Source organism: Dasypus novemcinctus, chromosome 13 (assembly GCF_030445035.2).
Source record: "Dasypus novemcinctus isolate mDasNov1 chromosome 13, mDasNov1.1.hap2, whole genome shotgun sequence".
Lineage (NCBI taxonomy): Eukaryota > Metazoa > Chordata > Mammalia > Cingulata > Dasypodidae > Dasypus > Dasypus novemcinctus.
The window spans coordinates 34,194,870-34,216,681 of record NC_080685.1 but is presented as its reverse complement, the minus strand read 5'-3'; the positions used below and the strand labels follow the sequence as shown (position 1 = coordinate 34,216,681).

The 21,812-nt window shown below is 51.5% G+C and overlaps 1 protein-coding gene across 2 annotated transcripts in view; it reads right to left on the bottom strand.

Moving 5' to 3' along the window:
* Window positions 1-6,007: 6,007 nt before the first annotated feature.
* Window positions 6,008-21,812, bottom strand: part of KIRREL1 (kirre like nephrin family adhesion molecule 1) — a 96,770-nt gene continuing 80,965 nt past the window's right edge. Inside the window, exons 4-15 of one of the 2 annotated variants that reach the window (XM_004447353.5) lie at window positions 20,354-20,511; window positions 18,213-18,363; window positions 17,110-17,215; window positions 16,808-16,956; window positions 16,484-16,611; window positions 15,643-15,817; window positions 15,421-15,521; window positions 13,897-14,095; window positions 12,610-12,717; window positions 12,307-12,446; window positions 11,704-11,781; window positions 6,008-11,539 (exon numbers count right to left, since the gene is read on the bottom strand). In XM_004447353.5, coding sequence (XP_004447410.2) covers window positions 11,063-11,539; window positions 11,704-11,781; window positions 12,307-12,446; window positions 12,610-12,717; window positions 13,897-14,095; window positions 15,421-15,521; window positions 15,643-15,817; window positions 16,484-16,611; window positions 16,808-16,956; window positions 17,110-17,215; window positions 18,213-18,363; window positions 20,354-20,511 — 1,970 coding nt within the window. In that variant the 3' untranslated portion in view covers window positions 6,008-11,062. The remainder of the gene's footprint in view (window positions 11,540-11,703; window positions 11,782-12,306; window positions 12,447-12,609; window positions 12,718-13,896; window positions 14,096-15,420; window positions 15,522-15,642; window positions 15,818-16,483; window positions 16,612-16,807; window positions 16,957-17,109; window positions 17,216-18,212; window positions 18,364-20,353; window positions 20,512-21,812) is intronic. The other variant, XM_004447354.5, reaches the window with a different exon arrangement.

The window sequence follows — 21,812 nt, the reverse complement described above, 5'->3', positions numbered from 1 at the left end:
CTGATTCCCTCATTAAGTCATGTGGTAAACACAATATTTGACACAGGTTCACCTTATATTTGTGTGAAAGTCATGATTTAACCTTTAATGGGAAAAATAACTGAAAGCTGACCATTAGGTTTGATACCTGGAGCAAGATCCATTTGGGAGGCTTGGTGTTCATGCAGGAGTGAAAGTGAGCAAGTAGAGAAAATTGAATTCAAGAAACTTAGCTGTGAAGGGAAGGAGAAAGATTGGGTAGTAGCTGGAAGGCACGATATTATGGAAAGAAGGAAGGTTATTTTAAATAAGTGGGAGTGACTTTGTCATATATATAACAGTTGGCACCACAATTCCTCTTTGTGCTATCAATACCTCGGTAGGCTGTGCTGGCTGGGGGTAAAAACAATGACAAAAGCAGGCGCGGGGGCGGTGTGTGGGGAGCCACCTCATTTGACATGGTGGGGTGGAGAGCTTTCCTGGGGAGATAACTCCTGATTTGAGTCTTTAAATATGTGAACCGAGTCATCTTTTTTACCCTAAGACGGTTGTGGAGGTCCAGGAAGGTTGCAACGAGTCAGTACACCTTAGAAAGGAAGCTTTGCCATGTGACCTGTGGCCAATCACGTCACAGCTCTGGACCACTGTCTCCTGGACTGGAAAGTGAAGGGATTTCTCTCTGAAGCCCCCTCCTGCTCCAGTGATTATCTGGAGCATTACAGATACGAAAGCCATGCAGAATATTTGAGACTGTACACTCCTGAAAATCCAGGCTGCTTAGTTGTCACCAGTTCGGCATCCCTAAAAGACATTAGAATCCTGCCGTCTTGGATGTCAGTGCTTAGAAGGAAACTAAGACAGCACCAGACCAGCCTTTTTTCTTTTCTTTTTTAAACTTTTGTCTTTTAAAATGACATCCATTCTGGCCAGGGAGTGGGTGCGGCTCAAGTGGTTGAGCACCTGCCTCCCTCATGGGAGGTCCCGGGTATGGTTCCCGGTGCCTCCTGCAAAAACAAAAAACAAACAACATGCAACACAAATGAAAAAATCAAGTCAGGGAAGCCAGTGTAGCTCAGTGGTTGAGCACCAGCTTATCACAGACGAAGTCCCAAGTTCAGTCTCCAGCCCTAGTACCTGAAAAAAAAAAAACATTCTGGCTGGAGAAATTCCAATCCCCTTGATTTTTACATTTAAAAAAATGAAGGTGTTTCCCACCCTCAGATAACTCCAGCCTTATTGACAGACCTCAGATCCTCCAGCCAGACCTGTACTGCCAGCCCCATGGGTCTAAACCCCAACGCGAGCTTTCTCTCCTCAACCTGCCAGGATCTCAATGCTTTCCACAGCAGCACTGAAGTCCTTTTATCCTCAGGGAGATTTAAAATCCAACAGGAACCTGTGCCCAGCACCGAGTGTCTGTGTCCTCCCATTAAAAGAGACTAATTCCTGAGCCAAGTGGTCCATTTCTCCTTTCCTACCCTGGTAGGAGGCTGCCCTTTCAAGCAGGGCATCTGGGACTCCAGCTCTTTGTGGCATGTAGCCTGGACCAAAGGGACAGGCTTCAAAAAATTGTTTTAATAACTGAGGAGATTGTTAATAGCCCTTTAGGTTATTAGAAGGAGAGAGCCAGAGCCCCCAAGGGCTCAGGGTCTGGAAGATTCTTGGGTTTATTTGCTGAGCTTTTTTCCTAGTTGGCCCGGTGGGGATTGGCGATTGGGGGAGGAAGGAGTCTAGCTTCAGCAGCCCTTATTCTGCAAGTTGCATGTAATCACATATCTGAGAGTGCCTGGTGTGCTCAAAGTGGTTGCTTAATAAATATTAGCTCCTTCTCTGTCCCCAACCCCCACCCTAAGCAACCCTGATACTTCAGGTGGTTTCACTGAAGGGAAGGGGTGTGGCATTTGGGCTCAGGATAGAATGTCAGAGATTTCAAGGAGGCCAGTGAAGCTAGAGCGGTGTGAGGTAAAAAAGGAGAGAAGGAAGGCAGGGGCCAGCTCAGGTCGGGCTTATAGAAGATAAAAGAAGTGTGGGTTTTATTCTAAGCATAATATGAAGCCATAAGGTTTGGAGCAGAGCAGTGATGTGATGGGATGTGATTTACATTTTAAAAGGGCTACTCTGGTTGTGCTACTTTAGTTGAAGTCTTTCTGGTACTGAAGGGAAACTAAGAACAGGCCTTTTTCTTACTACTAGTGCCTGGCTGTGGAGAAGAGAGTCTCGGGGCACAAAGAGCAGAAGCAAGAGATTGCTTGGGAGGTCTGGGGAGGCCCAGGCGTTCAGATTCCAAAGTCAGATTCAGTAACGAGTCACCCTGCTTTCACGCCCCCAGTGATCTTGATTAGGATCAAGATCTGAGTGTCTGAGGCTGAGTCGGGGCCTCCTGCTTTGGGTCCATACCTGAAGCAGATGGTCCCGAAGGCCTCTGATTTTTGAGACTCCATAGACAAGCATCTGTTTCAGGGAGAGAATCACTGGAGCTCTGAGGAAAGCAAGGTTTTGGTCGCCCCTCAGGCAATAGCATGGCTCTCAGGACCAGACTCTCTTTGCTAAGAGTGTTGACAGGATCCTGTTTTGAGGTGGTGGAACATTCATCTGAGCCTCAAAATATGAAATATTCCCCGGTTTACGAATGAATGCGGGATGTGTTTGCATAGCGACCACCAAGAGAGCAGTATTATGTGGAGAGGAACAAAAAGACAAAGCTCCACGGTTCAATTCTGGGAGCTGATGGCTCTGCTCTCCCCAGGAGGTTGCCTCTGTGTAGCTAATTACAATGAGTAAAGGAAATGGGAAAGTGAAGTGATGTTTCTCCTCCCCCAGGTTCCGGCTTTGCAAAGAGCTAGTCTTTTGGTTTTAGATTCCTGGGGGTCAGCAAGATGTGCTCTGTGGTGCTCAGCAGGACAGGCACATTCCCCTAATATTAGGTCACTGCTGGAGCAGCCAGTATGGAGTGTGTGTGTGTCTACGTGGGGCAGTGAGGTGTGTGGCGTGGGATGTTATAGAGAGTGGGATAAGGACAGGGGTGGGATGATACAGGGTGTTAATAGACCAAAGTAATCCCCTCACATTTCAATAGCATTTAGCAGTTTACAAAGGACTTTTGTATATCTCATCTCATTGAGTGCTCAAAACATTTTACAGATAAAGAAGCTGTAGCTCAGGAAAGTGTGCCAACCTGCCCTGGATCACAGAGCTGCATGAAGCACTCCTTGGGATTTTAACCTGTATCTTCTCATTCCGTATTCCATGCTCTTTTCATAATTTCTGGGCAATTGTGGACATCTTTCATGATATTTCTAGATGAAGAGACAGATGCCTATTCCTCCCCTTTCTCCAAAGTAATTGAAGTTGACATTTACTGAGCATTCATGTGCTAGAAACTCTGCTAAGCACTTTATATGGGGTAGGAACTATTTCACAGAGGAGAAAAATGAGATGCAGAGAGGTAAAGTAACTTACCCATGGTCAAGGTGGAGCAAATGGTGGAGCCAGGAGTTTAACTCCCTGTATTAGTCAGCATAGGAGAGGTAAGTTGCGGTAATAGCAACAAAAACACTTAGATTTCCATATCTCAACAAACAAAGATTCATTTCTCCTGCAAACTACACGTTCATCATAGGCTGGCAAAGGGGCTTGCTTCATACAGAGACTTCACTCAGAGACCCCACGATTACGAAGCTGCACTATCTTAAATAAGTGAGCTCCTGGGTCACTACTGCAGAGGAAGAAAGAGCTGGAGGGTCTCACTTTAGCAATTAAATGCTTCGGTCTGGAAGTGACACATAACTTCTGCATGCAGCACACTGGCCAAATCTAGTCACATTGGCCTTGCCCAGCAGCCAGGGGATTCAGAGAGACCCCAGAATCAGTGAGTGCTGGTAAAGCTGGTGATGCCTACCAGCTTGGCAGACTGACCTGAGAGCCCATGCTCCCAATCAGCGTGTTACACTTCCCCTCAAGTGTGAACTCCTCTAGGTTAATTTCCCTTTCTGCATTGTGTTTATAGACTTGGTCCCAGCAGTCCACCAGTATTATATTGAATGACTACACACCAGGCATTTGGGGGAGAGGGTAATGCAGATACTAAACTAAGTGATATATGATCTCTGCCTTTTTTCTAAGGAGGTACCAGGGAATGAACCCAGGACCTCATACATGGGAAACAGTCACTCAACCACTTGAGCTACAACCGTTCCCCCAAGTACCCTTATTTTAAGAGGAAAATGTTAATGTGTCAAACACAAAAACCCTATGATCAAAGCAGAGGTGAAATCAGTGTGACACAGATAACCTGGTGTGGGACTTCCCAGGAGAGAGAGAAGGTGTGAAGTCAGGCAAGGCTTCCTACAGGAGACAGTATTTGCACTGGGACCTAAAGATAAGTAAAATTTGGAAACAGAAAGCTAAAGCAACATAGGTATGCCAGAGAAAAGAGCTTGGACAAAAGCACAAAGGCAGGTAAGTGCAGGAGTGTACAGTAAGCAAGGCACAATTCCATCTGACTGGTGTTGGCACTAGGGGACGTGAAGAGTGTGTGTGTGAATGATTGATCCATGGGGCATCCTTCTAGAATTTAGCTTTGGGTGGCATCATGGAAGACTTTAAACTTCATACTTTGGTGTGAAAGTGCAGGGAGGTGCATGTTTGTGCTGAGGCTAAGAACACCTTGTAATCTGCAAAGCGTGGTGATAAAGGCGTATTAATGTTATTACTTGTCCTCAGGCTGGACTGTCTTCTGGGAGGAGCTGAAGCCCCTGCACAGGAAGCTTCAGGAAGGGTGGACAAGCTGCCCAGGCCTATCTTGAAGCTAGGCCTCCAGTGGGGTGCAGAAATGTTGACGGATTTGTCCCAAAGCACCTGCTGGCCCTGTGCTGGGCTCCTGGGATACAGAAGTAAAAAAAAAAAAAAAAAGTATCCCAAGGGGACACATAGCCCAGGAAGCACCCCACCCAACACCAACTGGCCTAACAGAATTCTCCTGGGCCTCCATGTTTGCACAAACTTGCTTCATCTCCCCTATTTTTCTCCCCCACTTTCTTTCATTTATTTGCTTCTGGATCCCAACTGTCAGTGCCATGTTCAGTGTACCTGGCTGCAGCCTCTAGAGTCACCCGGCAGCTGGGCCTCTCATTCTCACCCAGGTTGGACCCACGTTGGGCTACCTATAAGCTCTAGGTCTTGGCCACTTACCTTCAAACTCCAACCCTCACTGTTCCCTGCCTTCCCCCACCCCACCTCACCCACCCCCAGCCCCAGCCGCAGGGCTGCAATCAACCTGCTTCGAAACGGGTTGCATTATCTCTAAGGTATTTTCCACCTCCTAAATCCTAACTCTGCCTCTGACTGGTTTTCTGTCTCCTGTGTACAAAATGGCTACTGTAGACCGTTTAGTTTGCGTAGTGATTAATTGATGATGAAAACAATAAATCTTTGTATTTCTCTAATGGTTTATATTTTTCAAAAACATTATCTGAAAATAGTTTGTTATCTTCAAACACCCCTGTGAAACAGACCAAGTGAAATCCTTGTAAACTCTTATACTAAATTCAGAGAATTTAGGATTTCTCAGCAGAATGGCCTCTGTGCGCACACGGCTGCACCACCATTTTCTCATATTCTTCAGGTTGGCAACCTGGGTAAATTCGCTCCTCACCCAACCACAGCACTTCAATAAAGGACACCGACCCTGCCTGCCTCCCACTCCCAATTCCTTGGGGATCTGGATCCCAGATTCAAAGTGCCCTTTCCACCCTTTCCTCTCCTCATAATCAGATGTGGCACTGAACTTCGATACGGCGATACTGTGTGCCAAAAGCAAGAAGCCTCTAGCCATTTGTCCCTAAACTGCCATAATTGGCCTCAGGGTTCTGCAACAATCATAAGCTGGTGAATAAAACGTGTTTGCCCTAGGCCTGGAGGTGACACAAATAGTATCTGCAATCTCCATCCAAAAATCTCTTTTTCCCCCAAACACAAACCATTTTTAACTAACCAGAGCTGCTCAGGCATTAAATAATGCAAGACATGGTACTTTTTAAAACATTTATATTTATATATATATAAAAATTAAATATATATAATATATAGTGTGTTTAAGACTAAAAATATAGTACATAATATTTAAAAAAAAGGAAAATGAAAAAAGGCAGAATAGGAAAAGGTGTGAGGGACACACAGATACACATTGCTAAAAACCTACGATGGTTTGTCCTAAAAAAAATAATATTTTTTTCTCTTCTCTTAATTATCATCATGGATCCATTTATTATTGGGGTTTGGGAGAAGAAAATTCAACTGGAGCTAGAAATGGAGGTTGCAATCCCAAGAACAGCTGGGGTTTAAAAACGGTAACCAAAGGGAGCACTGGGCTTCTTTCCGGTGAAACTGGAGGCAGCAGAACCTTTTGGGTCACTATTGCTGGCAAGATTGTGTCGAGAATGGTATTGGTAACTTGGCTGCTCTCTCCCCAGAGTCAGGGATATTTGCAAAGGACAGCATCTGAAGGTGTCTGAAATGAGTAGAAGAGCCCATGGCCCAACATGGAAAAGGCCAATGGTTGGGCCAGCAAAAAGCTAGGAATAGGGGGGAAGGGACAGAAGGAATGAGTGATCATTCTATGCAAATGAAGTTATTATTGTTGTTTTAAAGGGCAGGCTTGTACCAGAACTGCCCAGTATGGCCTGTGACTACTGCGCAGCAATTATTTCCCCAGGGACAGGGCCTGGAGCTCCCTCACAGTGATGCAAGAAAATGGGATTCTGCTCCCCGCCTCCCAAATTCAGAAATCTCTGGAGTCACACATCTCCTGGCCGTTTCCACCAGCTCAGAGCCAGAATGTCAGGACTGAGCTGATCATCGTGAGGCCCTTGCCACAGAGAAAGAGGCCAGCTTCCAGGAGGAAGAGGGATACCATTGAGAAGGGGAGACAGGAAGAAGGGAACGGGGTATTTAAATGTTAACTGTATAGCCTCTTCACAAAAATAAATGTCTTTCAATTACATCCATTGGTCAGTATATGTCATTGTTCCATGATCACCTCCTTGCTGGTCTCACCACGGTCAGGAGCTTCGCTAAAGCTTTCCAGGTGATCCCCTGAATACGCAGAAGGGCCCATAGAGGCACGGAGTGGTGCCCTGGCTCAGGTCACACTAAAATGGTAGAGAAGCCAGGGTTTCCAAGGCCAGGGTGGCCTCGTGAGGGCCTGGGAGCTCAGCAGTGGGGACAGAACCAGCTACCACCTGGCAGAGCGAGATGGTGACCAAGCCAGTTCAGACAAACTGGGGTACTTGGTGATAATGTGGTTTTCTTTAAACCCAAACAGCCCAATGTTGCTCTGTATATGGACCAGGTATACCAAAAGGTCATCTGATTCCACTGAAAGCTCAGGATGTGTGAACCGTGACAGAGGTTAAAGAGGGAGCACAGGGCAAGAGACTCCAGAGCAATAAGCTCTACCCTATAAAGCAGAAAAAGCTCCCCTAAAAATTATGAGGAAAGCAGCCACTGCTGGAATAAGGACAAGTCACAAGGCTTGGAGTCAGAGTGGTCAAACCTTTTACATTCCAAGCAAGGCATCTGAGAGCATAGCTAGCACTGCTCCCATCTCTGGCCTCTATCCTTTCTGACTTAACAGGGGTCTTGCTTCATGTGGACTTTGAGGGACCCAGGATTTAGGGGGCAAGCTGGGTTCTCCATGAGGGACAGAGACTGTAACTCACCCAGAACAAAAGGCTCTTTAAGATGTAGAAGTCATGTCAAAACAGCTATTTTCCTCTTCCCTCTACTGTTGGCAGTAACTCCCCTTCCAACCAGCTCCTTCTGAGGGGTCACTGCTCTAGCTCAGGACACTAAGCTAAGACACCAGGCATCACCCTGCTCAGTAAATGGGGTGAGCCGTCCCTGGGCCAGGGCAACGCTCCTAAAGACTGGGTGGAGGACGGTTGCTCCGTCTTTCCCCAGAAAAAACTGCCTGTAACCTCAGCACACAGCAGAGGAACCTCTTCTAAGACTTGGGCAAACCTGACAGTGGAGAGCAGCACAGGAGACCCAAAGGCCAAAGATAACCCCAAATGGATTTCACGCTGAAGTTTAGGGTGTGCTTTTCTGTTGCTGTTTGTGATAAGGGGGGATTTCTGGCAGGAATTAATTCAACACTTCAGACAAGATAATGAAGCCTGTGGTGAAAGCTTCTTTAAAAGGGAGAGGTGAAACTCTTAGTCCCCCATTCCTTGTCCCACTCATTTACATGTTCCAAACAACTTTTCAGGAATGGGAAGCTCCTCATCCCCAAGAGCAAAAACAGAATAATTTTAGGCTTTTGCAATCTTCTCCCCTCCTTTTACAGGTGCCAGAATATTGGGGAACAACAAACGCAAAGAGGTTACCCCAAGGTCACTCAGTAAATAGCAGCTTCAAAACTGGGTCCCAGGGTTCCCAAACCCTAGCCCCGTGTCCTTTCCAATAAACAAGTCAAAGGAGATCAGGATCACCAAGGTCAACAAGTACTGAGACACCATGCTGGAAAATTCTCCAGCCTTGGACAACAAAGCGAGATCAAGGGCACCTTCCTTTGCCCAAAAAAGTTTTTTCCTGTGGCCTACCAAGCAGGTCCCAACTCAGATTCTGACCAGGCAAGAATGTAAATTGTGGGGACTAGACTGTCTTGATTGCAGATATTCCCTCTGTGCCTTGCACAGTGCCTGCTTGATACCTGAAGGCCCCAGTTAATGTACTAAGAACAGAGAACTGTGAAGTAGCTCTGTAGCAAACTCCAGGAAACTAAGCTTCCTTTCTCAACCTGTATCCCTGAAAAATTAGCTGAGTTACCTAGTGACTTTGATCCCCTCCTCCCCATCATTTTAGTAGAAGGCGACCAAAACTTACACAAAAGGGGGGAAATAAGAGAATCTGGCCAAACTGAGGATCTAAAAAAGAAAAAAAGTTTTTGGGAATTCTTCATGTTTTTAAAAAGTCACTATCTGTTTGGATTATCCATGGCTTCTGTGAAAATAATCTAAATTGACATGGATTTGTTTGCACAGGAACCTGCATCTGTAACACTCCTTCCCACGGAACTGACAGAAAAGGGCTCTGCAGGAAGGTGTCAGCTTTCCGGGGTGGGATATGCCTGGGAGCCTATGGATGCCCCACACAAGAGCCCTCGCCATGGAAGTTTCCCTGCTGAAAAGGTGACTCAGAAGCAGCCCGTGAAACTGGCACTGTGCTACTTTCTTCCTGGGTATTATCTGGTCCTTACCAGAAAGTGGCTGGCAGGGAATGACACCCCACAGACCCATCCGTAAGGGTGTTGATGGCCCGTGGCTGATGAGCATGTAACTCATTAAAGCGAACATGACTAATGAATGGTGACCACCGAGAAAGGGCACGGTGCATTCTGGGAGTTGCACCGGGGGCCCCACCTCCAACCGGGCTGGAGGCAGAGCAGGGAGCTGGAGAGCAGACTGCAGACACTGATTCTTGGGGAGGGGAGGCTGGGGCAGGGACACAGGTTCTCTTTGGTCACAAGGTGGCGGGTGAGACACAGTCGTGTGGAATGTGCGTGGGCGCATGCGCATGTGGGGATGTAGGGGCAGAAAGCGTGGGCCGTGGAACGCCTGCAGTGCCCGTCCTCCCAGTAGGTTCTCGTCAGGGACCATTTCCCAGCCCCTTCCCTTTTCAGGTCCCCTCACCCGTTTTTCGTCTAACACTGTAACATGGGACAGTGTGCCTGAGGCTTACGAGTACCGGCTCCCCGCACAGCAGCCCACACAGGGTGGGTCAACCAAAGCTTGACACACGCAAGGCACTGAGAGTGGAAGAAGGAATCTGATTGGTCCGGAGAAAAAAAGAAGAAAAACTCAAAAACCTGCCTAAAGAGGCCAGCTCCCATGTCTCCTGGAAGGTCCCCTTTCTAAGCCAGCTGGTGGGCCTCGGGGCAGGACAGCAGAGTCTGAGAGCCAGGTCCCCTCCCTAGCCCTGCCCAGAGACCACCCCCGGGACAGGTCTCACCGCTGAATGTATAAAAATGGATTCAAAGTGCTTGGAGATGGGAAGAGTGATGGAGGATGTTAGGAACCTGGTGGAGAACAGGTGCCCCCTTTTCTTTCCACTGGGACATGTATCTGGATGGGGAATCCCTAGAGCTTTGCTTTCCAAATGAGGTTTTCATTGTTTTTGAAAAAGCACCCCCACTCCCACCCCACCACTCCCCAGGCAGGCTCAAGAGTTAAAGCCAGGAAGTGGGGCAGACCGGGGAGAGTAGGGAGGTGGGTGGGCTCCCTCCAGTACTGGTTCTGGAAACTGCTGTGGAACACACAGTCGTCTCCTGCTGGTGAATGAGGACACGGTTCCTGGCCTTTCCTTTCTCCACCCGGAACCCCTGATGGATCTGCCTGGCCCAGCACAGAGAAGGAAAGGGGGCAGTGCTGCTGGGTACCTGGACACCCCCTGCAGGCCGACAGGCAGATGTCCACAGCGGGCAACCAAGATGACCGGCCCTTTGATCCCAGCCGGATGAGGGCTGGATTTGAACTCAGTACCAGGGCCGTGTTCTGCGGACAGAGCTAAAATAAATCCAGCGACCTTTGTGCAGTCCCGAGGAGGGAGAGATGCACCCAGGGAGTGGACGCAGACAGCGGAGGGACTGGCTGGGCTATCCCGTCTTTCACCTACCTGAGCCACAGCCACCCACACCTACACTTCATGCCCCTAGGCCCACGCAGCCCCCTCTCCACTTACGGGAGACCAGAGGGGCAGGATAGAAAGGGATTGCTAAAAAGTGGCCCCCTCTGCTCCCCCCAAACCCTCACTTTTCCTGGCCCCATGCTGGGGTCAGGCAAGAGCGCAGGTCAGAAGAGACACATCCTCCCGAAGAAGAGGGAAGGGCAGCCCAGAGGCTGGGGCATGCGCAGAGCACCATCCTCGGGACGGGGTGTTTCTGGGAGACCTGCTCCCCACCTGCCACGGCGGGAGGAGGAAGGCTGGTCCGAGACGGAAGCAACGAGCAATGCCCCTGAATATCAGGGAACAGCTGTGAGCGCCTTCTCCTCTGCCCCGCAGAGATGCCCCGGCCAGGCTCCGGCCTCTACACGTGAGTCTGCATGCGCTGCTGGAATCGCTGGCCGTAGTCCGAGTGCTGGGAGGTGTAGGAGAACCGAGTGGCCGTGGCGTACTTGCCGATGGGGTCGTACGCCTCATATGGGGTCCGCTCCAGGCCGGAGGGAGGAGCCTGGGGGTAGCCCAGTCGGTAGGTGGGGTACCCAGCTGCCCCGGGGAAAGGATGGGAGTTGAACTTCTCGTAGTTCTCGTAGGACAGCTGGCTGGTGGTGTCGGTGCCAGCTGGAGCAGCGGGGCCAGGGGGTGTGGGCTCAGGGCCATAGTCGGAGGCCGGGGCCCGGCTGTAGGTGTTGAGCTGGGCATAGCCGCTGGAGTGGGAGAGGCGGGAGGAGGGGCGGCCGTCGAAGCGGGCAGGGCCAGGGGCACGGTAGTCAGCATAGAGCACTGCCCTGGAAGACGGGCGGTCCTCGTGGGCACGCACGTTGTAGTAGCCGTTGGTGGGGTCCTTGTGGGCAACAGAAAGGGGGAGGGTGGAGTCTCACCATGGCCCCCCCGGCCTCTCTATCGCTGTCCTGTGTTCCCCAGCCAGCACCACTCCCCCGGCTCTGTCCCTCCAACCAACCCCTAGAACGTTCCTCCCCAAACCGGCCCTTGGAAGCCCTCTCCCACCTTCATCTCATACTCCTCCCGGGTGTCGATGGTGTCACAGCGCAGGTCCTGCTTCAGATCCACGTCATCCTTAAAGGACTGGAGAGCAGCAGGAGGCAGGTGTCGGGAGCCGAGGCCGTGCTCTGTGCCCCGGCGCCAGCCCCACCACCAGTGGCACCTCCTAGCGGGGGAGGGCCTGGGGTCTAGGGCACACCTGAGTTCTGGACGCCCTCCCAGCAGAGGACTGGGATTTGGTGGGGTGGGAAGGGTCTGGAGACCCTAGCACCGATTTTTGCAGCATTAGCACCATCCTTCCCTGGAACTGTTTCCTTATCTGAGTGATGAGGCCACTGGGCTGGATACTGCTAAGGATTTCTGGCTCTGATACCCCATGGGGGAAGGATGGCGTGGAGGAAGCCTACTGAGGACCTGCCTCCCACCTGCCTGTCTTCTGCTGGAGGGAAATTAGCTTGGTGTGTGTCTGTGTGTGCGCACACACGACTGTGTGTACCAGGGTAGACAGACCGTGAGGTAGAGGATGGTGGCAGTTGTCAGACAGATGGGGTGGAGCTGGTCCCAAGAGTGTGGAGAGGGGAGTGGGTCAGGGAGGAGCGGGACCCTCACCGAGTAGATGGCCTTCATGACGCGCGTGGCCGTGGAGACGCTGGCTGTGTCATCCTCCCGGTCAGAGTGCATGGTGAGTGGCTCACGGTTCACCGTCTCCACTTTGATGTCCAGCTTCCTCAAGGTCACGTCCTTGCGACCTGGGATGGGGAGAGGCAGGCTGGACCAGACACTTTCTGCCAGTCCCCCTTGCCCACCCAGGCACTGCCTGCTGAGCGCCCTGGACACAGTCCATTCGGCAGGACCCCACCGCCCAGGAAGGGGCAGAGGAAGGACTGTGGCCTGCGCAGGGTCTGTACTCACTGCCTTTGCGGCGCCGGTAGAGGAAAAACACCAAGGCGATGAAGAAGAAGGTGAGCAGGATGCCTGCACCGATGGTGGCCCCGGCAATGATGCCCACAGGTAGCACCTCTGCAAAGGGAGGGAAGTAGAGGAAAGGCTGGATTCATCCTGGGATCTGATCTCAGTTTTGGGTGAAAGACTTGGCCACAGGCGGCCTTGGGGGTAGGGCTTAAGTTTTGACTGAGCTCATGGGCAGGGTTGGGTTTAGTCAAGGTTGGGCTGTGGTTGGATTTAGACAGAGCTTCAGCTCGATCAAAGTTGGGGTCATGGCCGGTTGTGGCCTTGTCTGTGTCTCAGCCCTGCAGGAGGGCAGCAGTCTGATAGACAGCCTTGGTTGTCTGTCCTTCTGCAGCCCATCTTGCTGTGAGAACTTGTCTCTCCTTTCTGGGATGAGGTATTGCTTAAGGTCAGTTCTTTCCAAATCCTCTGATCTGCACCCTCTTTCACCATCTTCTCTGTCCTCATCGTTGCAACCACTCCATCCGTAGCCCGGGCTCAAAACAGCACCTCGTCCTTAGTTACCCTTGCCCCCCCCCAGAATGGAGAAGGAACTCAGGAACCCTTGCTCTTCTTGACAGTCCTAGTCCCATACAGATCCTGCTTAAGGCTCTTCCCCTCCAGAAAGCCTTCCCTGCTAAGTCCCACCTGGCTCTCTCCACTCTCCCACACCCTCACTGGCAACTAAGACCCAAGTGATGGAATTCCCAGTCTTTCCATTGATGACCCCTTTTCCCATGTCAGACTGGATGACTGTTCCTCCAAAAAAAAAGCTGTCTTTTCCTCATCAGATTGGGAGTTTCCAAAAGTCAAAGGCAATGCCTCCTTCATCATGTAACATCATGCCTCTCTTTTCAGACTAAGGATTCTTCAAAAGGCAGGAGGAAGGGGAAACTAAAACTTACTGAGCATCTATTCTATGCCAGATATTTGGTAAATTCTTCTCTCATTCATTTCTCACAGCAACACAATGTGATATGCAGCATTACTGCCTTTTACAGATCATTTGATTTTTTCCATGTGAATATATCTGCTACCACTCTGTAAGCTCCTCCTCTAAACTGAACGTTCCTTCAGGGCAGGAACAATGTCATGTTCACCCCTGTCCTTGCAGCCCTAGTGCAGTGCCTGACACATAGCTGATGCTCAGTAAATGCTGGAAAAAGGGAGCACACTGAGGCCAGGCTCTGCTGGGGAGACCTGGGCGAGCCCTCTTCTCCGGGTCCCGGCCGCAGGCTGCCCTGCAGTCACCTCGCTCTTCCAGCTGGATGATGGCTGTGCCTGGCCCAAAGCTGTTCCAGGCAGTGCAGTTGTAGTGGGTCTGAAAGTCAGCCTCCATGACGTTGTTGATGGTGAGCGTGGACAGCACCCCGCTGCCCGAGTTGGTCCTCTCCACGGTGTAGCGTTCCAGGGTCCCCACCTCCAGGAAGTTCTCCTTCCATGCCCAGGCCTAGGGTGGGGAAGGCAGGGGGCAGAAGCACACATAGGGGTGTCAGTGGACCCCCAACAAGGCACCCTCACCCCCAGTGCCATGTGTGCCCCTAAGTCCGGCTCAACTTTCCTGTAACAAACCTCAAGCCACACCTACTAGCCCAAACCTTGGCACTGAACCTCCTTTCGCAGAGAAGTCGTGCTTCCCAGACAAATCAGATGTGCCTGAGGAGCTTCTCCAGAACGTGGGTTCTTGGGGCTTATCTCCTAAGTGTGAATCTCCAGGGTCGAGTCCCTCTTAAAGATCCCTATACATCAAGGATGCAGCTGATCCAAAGACCCAGCATTTGGGAACCCCTGATATCAGACCCAATCCCTGGGTGGCCTCTCTTTCCCTCCCTGCAACTGTGAATGAGTGCACCAGGCTGGAGCTAGACAATGTTTCTTCCAGCTCTGAATGCCTGAGATTCTACCTTTAACTAACCCACGGCTGACCCCACAACGAACTCTCCTGGCTGGCTCTGGAGACCCATCTGCAGACTCTCAAAAAGGGTATCCCCCATATGCCTCCACCCCTGAATTCCCTGCCTGGGCATCCCCCTCCCTTAAAGTAGAGCCCAGAGAGGGGAGCGGCAGCCATCTGGCTCCTTTCCAGGGATCAATCCTCCTAGATCTGCAAGGAAAGCCCCCCGGGAGCCGAGACTCCTGCTGCCTGGGCGGCCGTGGTAATGAAGTGTCCCTGGGCAGCCCTGGAGTTAGCCAAATGGTCATTAAATGTGATGAGGGGTTTCACAGTTAATGGTCACGGGAAGAATTAATGGCTCATGGTGTGGAGGAGAGGAGGGAGGAGAGCAGCGAGGGGGCTGGTGGAAGGAGGAAGGCAGGACAAGGGAGAGAAGAGTGTGTCTGGGTGGGAGGAAGGCTGATGGGGCAAGAGGCAGGGGGTGGAGGGAAGAGGGGCAATAAAAGATCAGGGGGCTGAAAGAAGGAGAAGAGAGAGCAGGTGTGTCAGCTAAGGGAAGAGAGGAGCACTGGCAATGAACGGAATGCCGGGCCTCCACCTGCTATTCCATACCTATCACAATGACCCTATTAGGTGGGCATTCCTATCCCCAATTTACAGATGAGGAAACTGAGGTTCAGAAAACTAAGGGGTACACAGCTGGAAAGGGAGGAGCTGGGATATGGGCAGAAAGGGCGAGGGAGACAGAAAGATGGAGGACTAGAGGCATGGAAAAGGGATGGGGAAGTTGAAGAATGAAGCCAGAGGAAGGAAGAGGAAGCTGAACAGGGCAGCAGGGTGGGATGGCTGACCTCGGACTCCAGTCCCATCCCAGCACTCACAATGCGGTCTGGGGGTGGCGTGCTCCCGATGAAACATTCCACCTTGCCCCCGTCACCCCTGACAGCATACTGCACGGCCTCGCTGGAGATAATGGGGGGCCCTGTGAGCAAGAAGATGCAGTCAAGGCCCGTCGGCACCTGCCAGCCCCGTCCACCCCAGCCCTGTCCACCCCGTCCCCAGCCCCATCCACCCCATCCCCAGCCCCCTCCCAGGTCACTGACCGTTCACATAGAGTGGCACCTCCCGCTCGGCCACTCCGATGCGAGGCACGATGGCCCGGCAGGTGTAGGTGCCGGCATCTGCCTGGGTCACTGACTTCAGCAGCAGCTGGTTGCTGTTACTCAGGACCTGGGCAGAGAGAGCAGCCTCGGGTGGGGAGCCAGGAGGCCGGGGCCCCTAGATCCGTGTGGGCCCCCACATCGGAGGCATTGGAAAGAAAGCAGGAAGGGCCACAGGTGAATTCCCAGAAGGGAAACGGGGCTCCCGAGTCTCTTGGGTCCACCTCCTTATTCTAAGTTGACACTAAAACACACCATCTCTACAAGAGTGGGCAGACAGGGCAGAAGCCAGACAGGATGTGGAGGCTGTAATACTTTCTAAGAGGACGCAGCCTGCTCAGATGGTCTGCCCTGGTGTTTCCACTGACAAACAAGGTAAGAAGTTTCCCTCTGAAAGCCTTCCCCCTAAAGTGGCTCTCTGTGGGACTAGAGAATTCAACCTTTTCCTCTCTGGTGAACCATCCCACTTCTGCCTTCCTACGAAATGCTGATTTACCGGACTTTTTGCCAGCAGGGCAGCTCCACCTTGGGCCCTCTCCTCTTCCCTCCTCCCACTCCCACCTGCTTTCTAAGCACAGGTCATCTTGCCCCCCTACTGCCTCTGAATGGGCCAGCTGTCCTGGCAGGAGGGGTAGGAGTTGACTTCAAGCCCTGTCCTTCTCAAATCCTAAGATCCTCGAAATGCCTCCGGTTCAGACTTGAAAAATAATGCTGCCCCCTCCACTCCCTACCGACGGCCAGGCCCCTTCCTCCCAGCTCTCAAGGTAGGCAGGGGGAGTCTTACCATGTTTGAGTCCTTTTTGGTCCAAGTGAGGGTGAGAGGGGGGTTCCCAACCCAGACACAGGTGAGGGTCACATCAGAGCCAATGTCTGTGGTCGTGGGTTTGGGGTCCACTACAATCCGGGGGGCAACTGAGGAGGAGGAGGTGGCTGGTCAGGGCCTCGATGTCAGCGGGGTCAGCTGCAGCCGCCCCCTCTTCCAGGCCCTGCCCCGCCACGCCCTCGTACGTTCCCCCACCCACGCCAGCCCCAGGACCCGCCCCCTCTCCAGGCCGGGCCCTGGGAAGACCCCTGCTCTGTGCTCCCCTCCTGCCCTCCAGCTCCTCACAGTGCACGTTGACTAAAGTGCTGACGTTGGTGCTCCCCACTTTGTTGTGGACCTCACAGGACACGGGCTCGGTGAAGAAGGAATAATCGACGTTTGTCTCGTAGCGACTCTCGTGGGCATCTTCAATCAAGAAACCTCCCTTGGCCCACCTGGGAGAGGAGGCAACAGAGAGGCGGGATCGGGGGCTTGGACCCCTCCACTCCATCCAGGGACGCTGTGCCCCCCTCCTGGAGTGCCCTGCTCCCGGCCCCGAGGGACCCTCCAGGATCACTCCCTGTGCGCTCCCAGCCCGAGCCTTTCACCTGTAGCCCAGGATCTCGGGGTTGGCTGTGGCCTGGCAGGTAAAGACGACCCGCTCGCCCTCCTGCACCGTCTGTGGCTCAATGGACAGGGTCACTGTAGGTGGGTCTGCAGGGGTAGGGGACAGGAAGTCAAGGTTTTTTTAGACTTTCCATTGTTTTTTCCCTCCCGAGCACAAAGACTCAGACCTCCCCACTCAGGGGTGATCTGGGAGCTTGACGTTGCCTGTGTACCAGCAGCGGCAATAAATAAACTGCCTTCCTTATCTCTTCTTCCCGGAGGCCTCTAGGGAGCTGCCCAGGGCAACAACCGAGAATGGTTCTGAAGGGAGAGTCTTCAGTGGCTGTAATTACCCACTGAAGCCACTAGGCGCCAGTGTGGGTTCACTTGACTCACTAGAAGGGGCCAGGCGGGGACATCCCTCCAATTGCTGCCCACAGCCCCACCATTGCCTGGGCAGAGGTAATTTATTGAGCACCTCCTAGGTAGCAGATTCCATGCAGGATTACACTATATCTCATTTAATGCTCACAGCCTTGAGAAGCAGGCACAGGCCCATAATTCCTTATCTGAAGCACTTGGGGCCAGAGGCTTTTCAGAATTGGGAATTTTTCCAATTTTAGAAAGCCAATGCGGTGCATAGACCATATACTATGTTAGACTCCCAGCAGGGTCTGGACAACACCTATAATCACACACATTAATATATTTGCAATGAAACTGTTCACATTCCATTAAGTGGGATAAAGACTGCAAAGAGCCTCAGTTCAGATTTTGCCACCAAATCAGTTTTAGCTTGGAAGTGTGGGTAAGGGATTGGAGGCCTGCATTTTATTTTCTGCAAGTATACAGAGACTCCAAGAGATTAAATGCTTTGCCTAATGTCACACGCTGCTTTGGACCTGGGGACTGCCTGACTCCGCCACTTCCACCAGCCCTTGGTGTCCACCATTCCAACCAGGGAATCTGGGAGGATGAAGACAGTAGTGAATGCCTGTCCTGGAGCCTCTGGGGAATGATTCGACTTCTGGGCTTCTCCAAGTGTTGCCTATATCCCCCCTCCCCACCCCCGCCTTCCGGGTGCTCTTCCCCAGACCCCACTCACGGTGCACGTCCAGCTCGATGGAGGTCTCCTTGCCGCTTGGAATGGCCTCATTCACGCTGCGGCAGGTGAAGACACGCCCAATGTCCAGGTCGGTGGGGTTAATGAGCAGCTGGCTGATGGTCGTCTCCCTCTTCCCATCCTTCAGCAACTCCTGAGGCAGGACAAGGGTGGGAGATATGGTCAAGGTCAAAGTCCCCTCCTGTGCTCTCAGGGTGATCCAACTCAGAGGTGGGCTTGGGCTGCAGAGGTGCTTTAACCTAGAACTCAGTCCCCTGCTCAACCCTCAACCTCCTTCCCGTGATTTTTTTAAACCTTTACAAAGAAATACTTATTTTTAAAAATCCCACACACAAGATGCTATTCCCTCATTTCCCCATCTTCTTCCTCTTCTTCAACACCTCTGAAGTAAAGGATATTATTACACTTTATTAAAACCTTACTCAGATGTCTGGACAGTGCCCCATCTATGCATTCTTCTGTATTTGCAAGCTGCATGTTCATATAGCCACCTACAGATACCAGGTAGCCCTGGTACTCCATTCTCCCCCGAAGTTGTCGCCATTACATTTCTTCCTGTTGACCCATTCAGGAAAGGTTTAGGATTGAGGTGTAAAATTGTGACTACCAGCAAAGGCTGCAGGCCACTCGCCACCAACCCAGCTGACCTGTCTCTCGTGACTACCATCCTCCCCACGATTTTGAGCCTCATTCCTGGGATGAGCTTCTGGAAAGCCTCCCTTGGCCAGTCCAGCTCTCGGGATGCTCTCTCTGCCTGAACCTGTGCCTTTTCGGGTCAGCCTGCCCTCCACACTGCTCCAGGCACATCCAGCCTTGTCCAGTAAGCACTGTGTGGGAGTATTTGAGTGCTGGGTCTCTCCTGCTAGATTATAAATGCCTTCAGGGCAGGAAAGGGACTCACTATGGGTTTCATCTCACACTGGCTCAGTAGCATCTGACCTGAGGTCCCTAGATATGGTCATAGGAACCCTCCAGCTGTTTTTCATTTTGCAAAATGCCCAGTGGAACCCGTTTATTAACCAAATCATTGTGATGTGTGTCATCAACACACACATCTTTGCAGGGTTGGAGTGGTCCCAGCCCAGTGCAGTAACACTGGTACCCTCCTGCTGCTCAAAGAATGTTTTTGATTAACATAGAAGGGGGGGGGCACTGAGAGAGTGACAAAAGTCATTAACAATCATCTGATTTCATTGTCAAAATATTTCAAAACATATAGCCCTAGAGGTGAAAAATAATAGAGCTCTTGGTGGTGAAAGAGTAAGCACCACTGAGGTCAAATTATCATTCAATAAATGGTAGAACTAAGGCCCACAAAAGTGTTGTCCAAGGTTCCATAGAGTGTTAATGGCACTGGAACTCCAGAATCCAGGGTCTTGCTGGGACCACACTCTTCAGAAACACAGGTGAGCAGTTCCTCTCTGCTCCATGGGACGTACATCCTACAGTAACCAATAAAAGGCTGGGTAGGAAGGAGTTGAGGATTCTAATGCCAGCACACCATCAACCTTGCCGCTGATTCTGGTCAAGTCACTTGACGATAATTTCTGCTATGGCTTTCTCATCTATAAAAGGTACATAGTCATCCCTGCCTCACAAATCCTTTAGTTGCCAACTAGTGGCCAGCTGGAGGCTGAAGGAAAGAGGGAGAGGTGCTTAGTGGAGAGCAGTTAGACCTAGGTACAAACCCCAGCTCTTCTGCTTGCCAGCTATGAGACTTTGGGCAAGTCACTCAACCTCTCTGTTTCCCCCTTTGTAAAATGGAAACAAAGCCTACCTTATGGAGCTACTGTGAAGATGAAGAGATCCTTTCTATAAAGTGCTTAGCACAGTATCTGGCACGCAGCAAGGTGCTTAATACATGGCAGTTACTGTTATTATCAGTCTGCTCAGCTACTGAGACTACTGAACCTAGGAATTTATTTCTCTTCTCTGGGCCTCACTTTTCCCAACTGAACAACGAGAGAGGGATAGACCAGATGATCTCTAAGGCACCTTCTCACATTTGTGTTCCCTTGAGCTGGTGGGGGAGACCGTGTGGGAATGGAAGGGTGACCTGGGTTTAGGTCCAAGGGGAGTTGGCGGGGGTGAGGGTGGGGTGGGAGGGGGAGGCAGGGTCTCACCGTGCTGGCCACAGCGCCCTCTTGCTGTGTGCCATCCCGGAACCAGATGATAGTGGCAGCGGGCTTAGCGTTGAAGGCTCGGCACGTGAGGTTGTGGGGGATGCCTGCCTGCAGCAGAATCACGGGACCCCCGTCAATCCTGGTGTCCTCCGGGGGGACTGTGGGGGGAGAGCAGAGCAAAGTCAGCCCAGAGTGCAGCCAACCGTGTTCTGATAACCCCACACACCCACCTGTCCCAGGAGGCAGCCCCCCTCCCCCACTCCGTATGTCTACCCGGTGGCAGGACTGCACCGCCCCAGCCACCGGACCCAGGATCACCGCATCCTTGCTCCTGTGGTTTCCCGGCTACCCCCCAGCCCCCAGCCCCCACCCGTTATTCTTTCCCAGCCTGCACCATTTTCAGGAACCAAAGTCTTCCCACTTTGCTCCAGGCTATAAGCTGCTGTGGCAGAGGGTGTGGCCTCAAGTTTAGGAAAGGGCTGGGCTACGTTGGGATTTGATTACAGCTTAAACCATTGTGGGCCCAGTACAGAAAAGTTGACTCTCTCCACGGGGATGTGCTCCTCTGCCCTGGGGCAGCCAGATGGGCACGACAATTATAGCAACCTCCCAAATGGACTTCCAGCCTCCAGTCCCTCCAGGACCCACCCAACCCATCTGTCACACTGCTGGCAGGTTATTTTCTTTAGAGCACAGCTAAAACTGTGCCACTCCCCTGTTCAAACACCTTCAATGGCTACCAGCTGCACCTCTGCAGGGGGCTCCACAAGCCAAGTCTTATACTTTCTCACCTCCTTTTACTTACACTCTTATCTGATCCCCAAAGGTTTCTAAATGCTAAAGGGAACCAGATTACTTCCTATTTACTCTTAATCCCTCCAGTGTCTAACCCTGATCTTGTCTGATGGCAAGTCCTTGAGGATATTTGCTGAATTAATGAATGAGTGAATGATGAGATAAATGCAGGATTTTGAAGAAAATCTTTCTAGTCCACCCAGAAATCAGAAAGGGTTTTGCTTGCTTCTTGCTGGGAAAGACAAGATTCAGAGGAAGCTTTCCAGAGGCAACCCTTGAGTGTAGAACCTGAAAGGCCCATGGAGCCCACGGGTGGGTCAGGCTGTCCTGGAGTTTATAAAACGATGGTCTCCATGCTGAGGTTTCCAGGGAAATGAACTCACTTGTACTCTGTCCCAATGTCCTGCTCAAGTTGTGCGTGTAGAACGGTGTAGGGGGGAAAGTGGATTTTAGACTCAGGCGGTCCTGGTTTCAAATCCTGACACCTTGGTTTACCTATTGTGTGGCCTTGGGTGAGTCCCTATAGTAACTGAGTCTCAATTTCTTCATCAAAGAGCAATGCCTAGTCACGGGTTGCCCGAGGAGATCAGGTGGGGTGCTATATATAGACTGCGATGTGCAGGGCACATGTAATGTGTAGAACACGTTAGCTTCACTGCCCAGA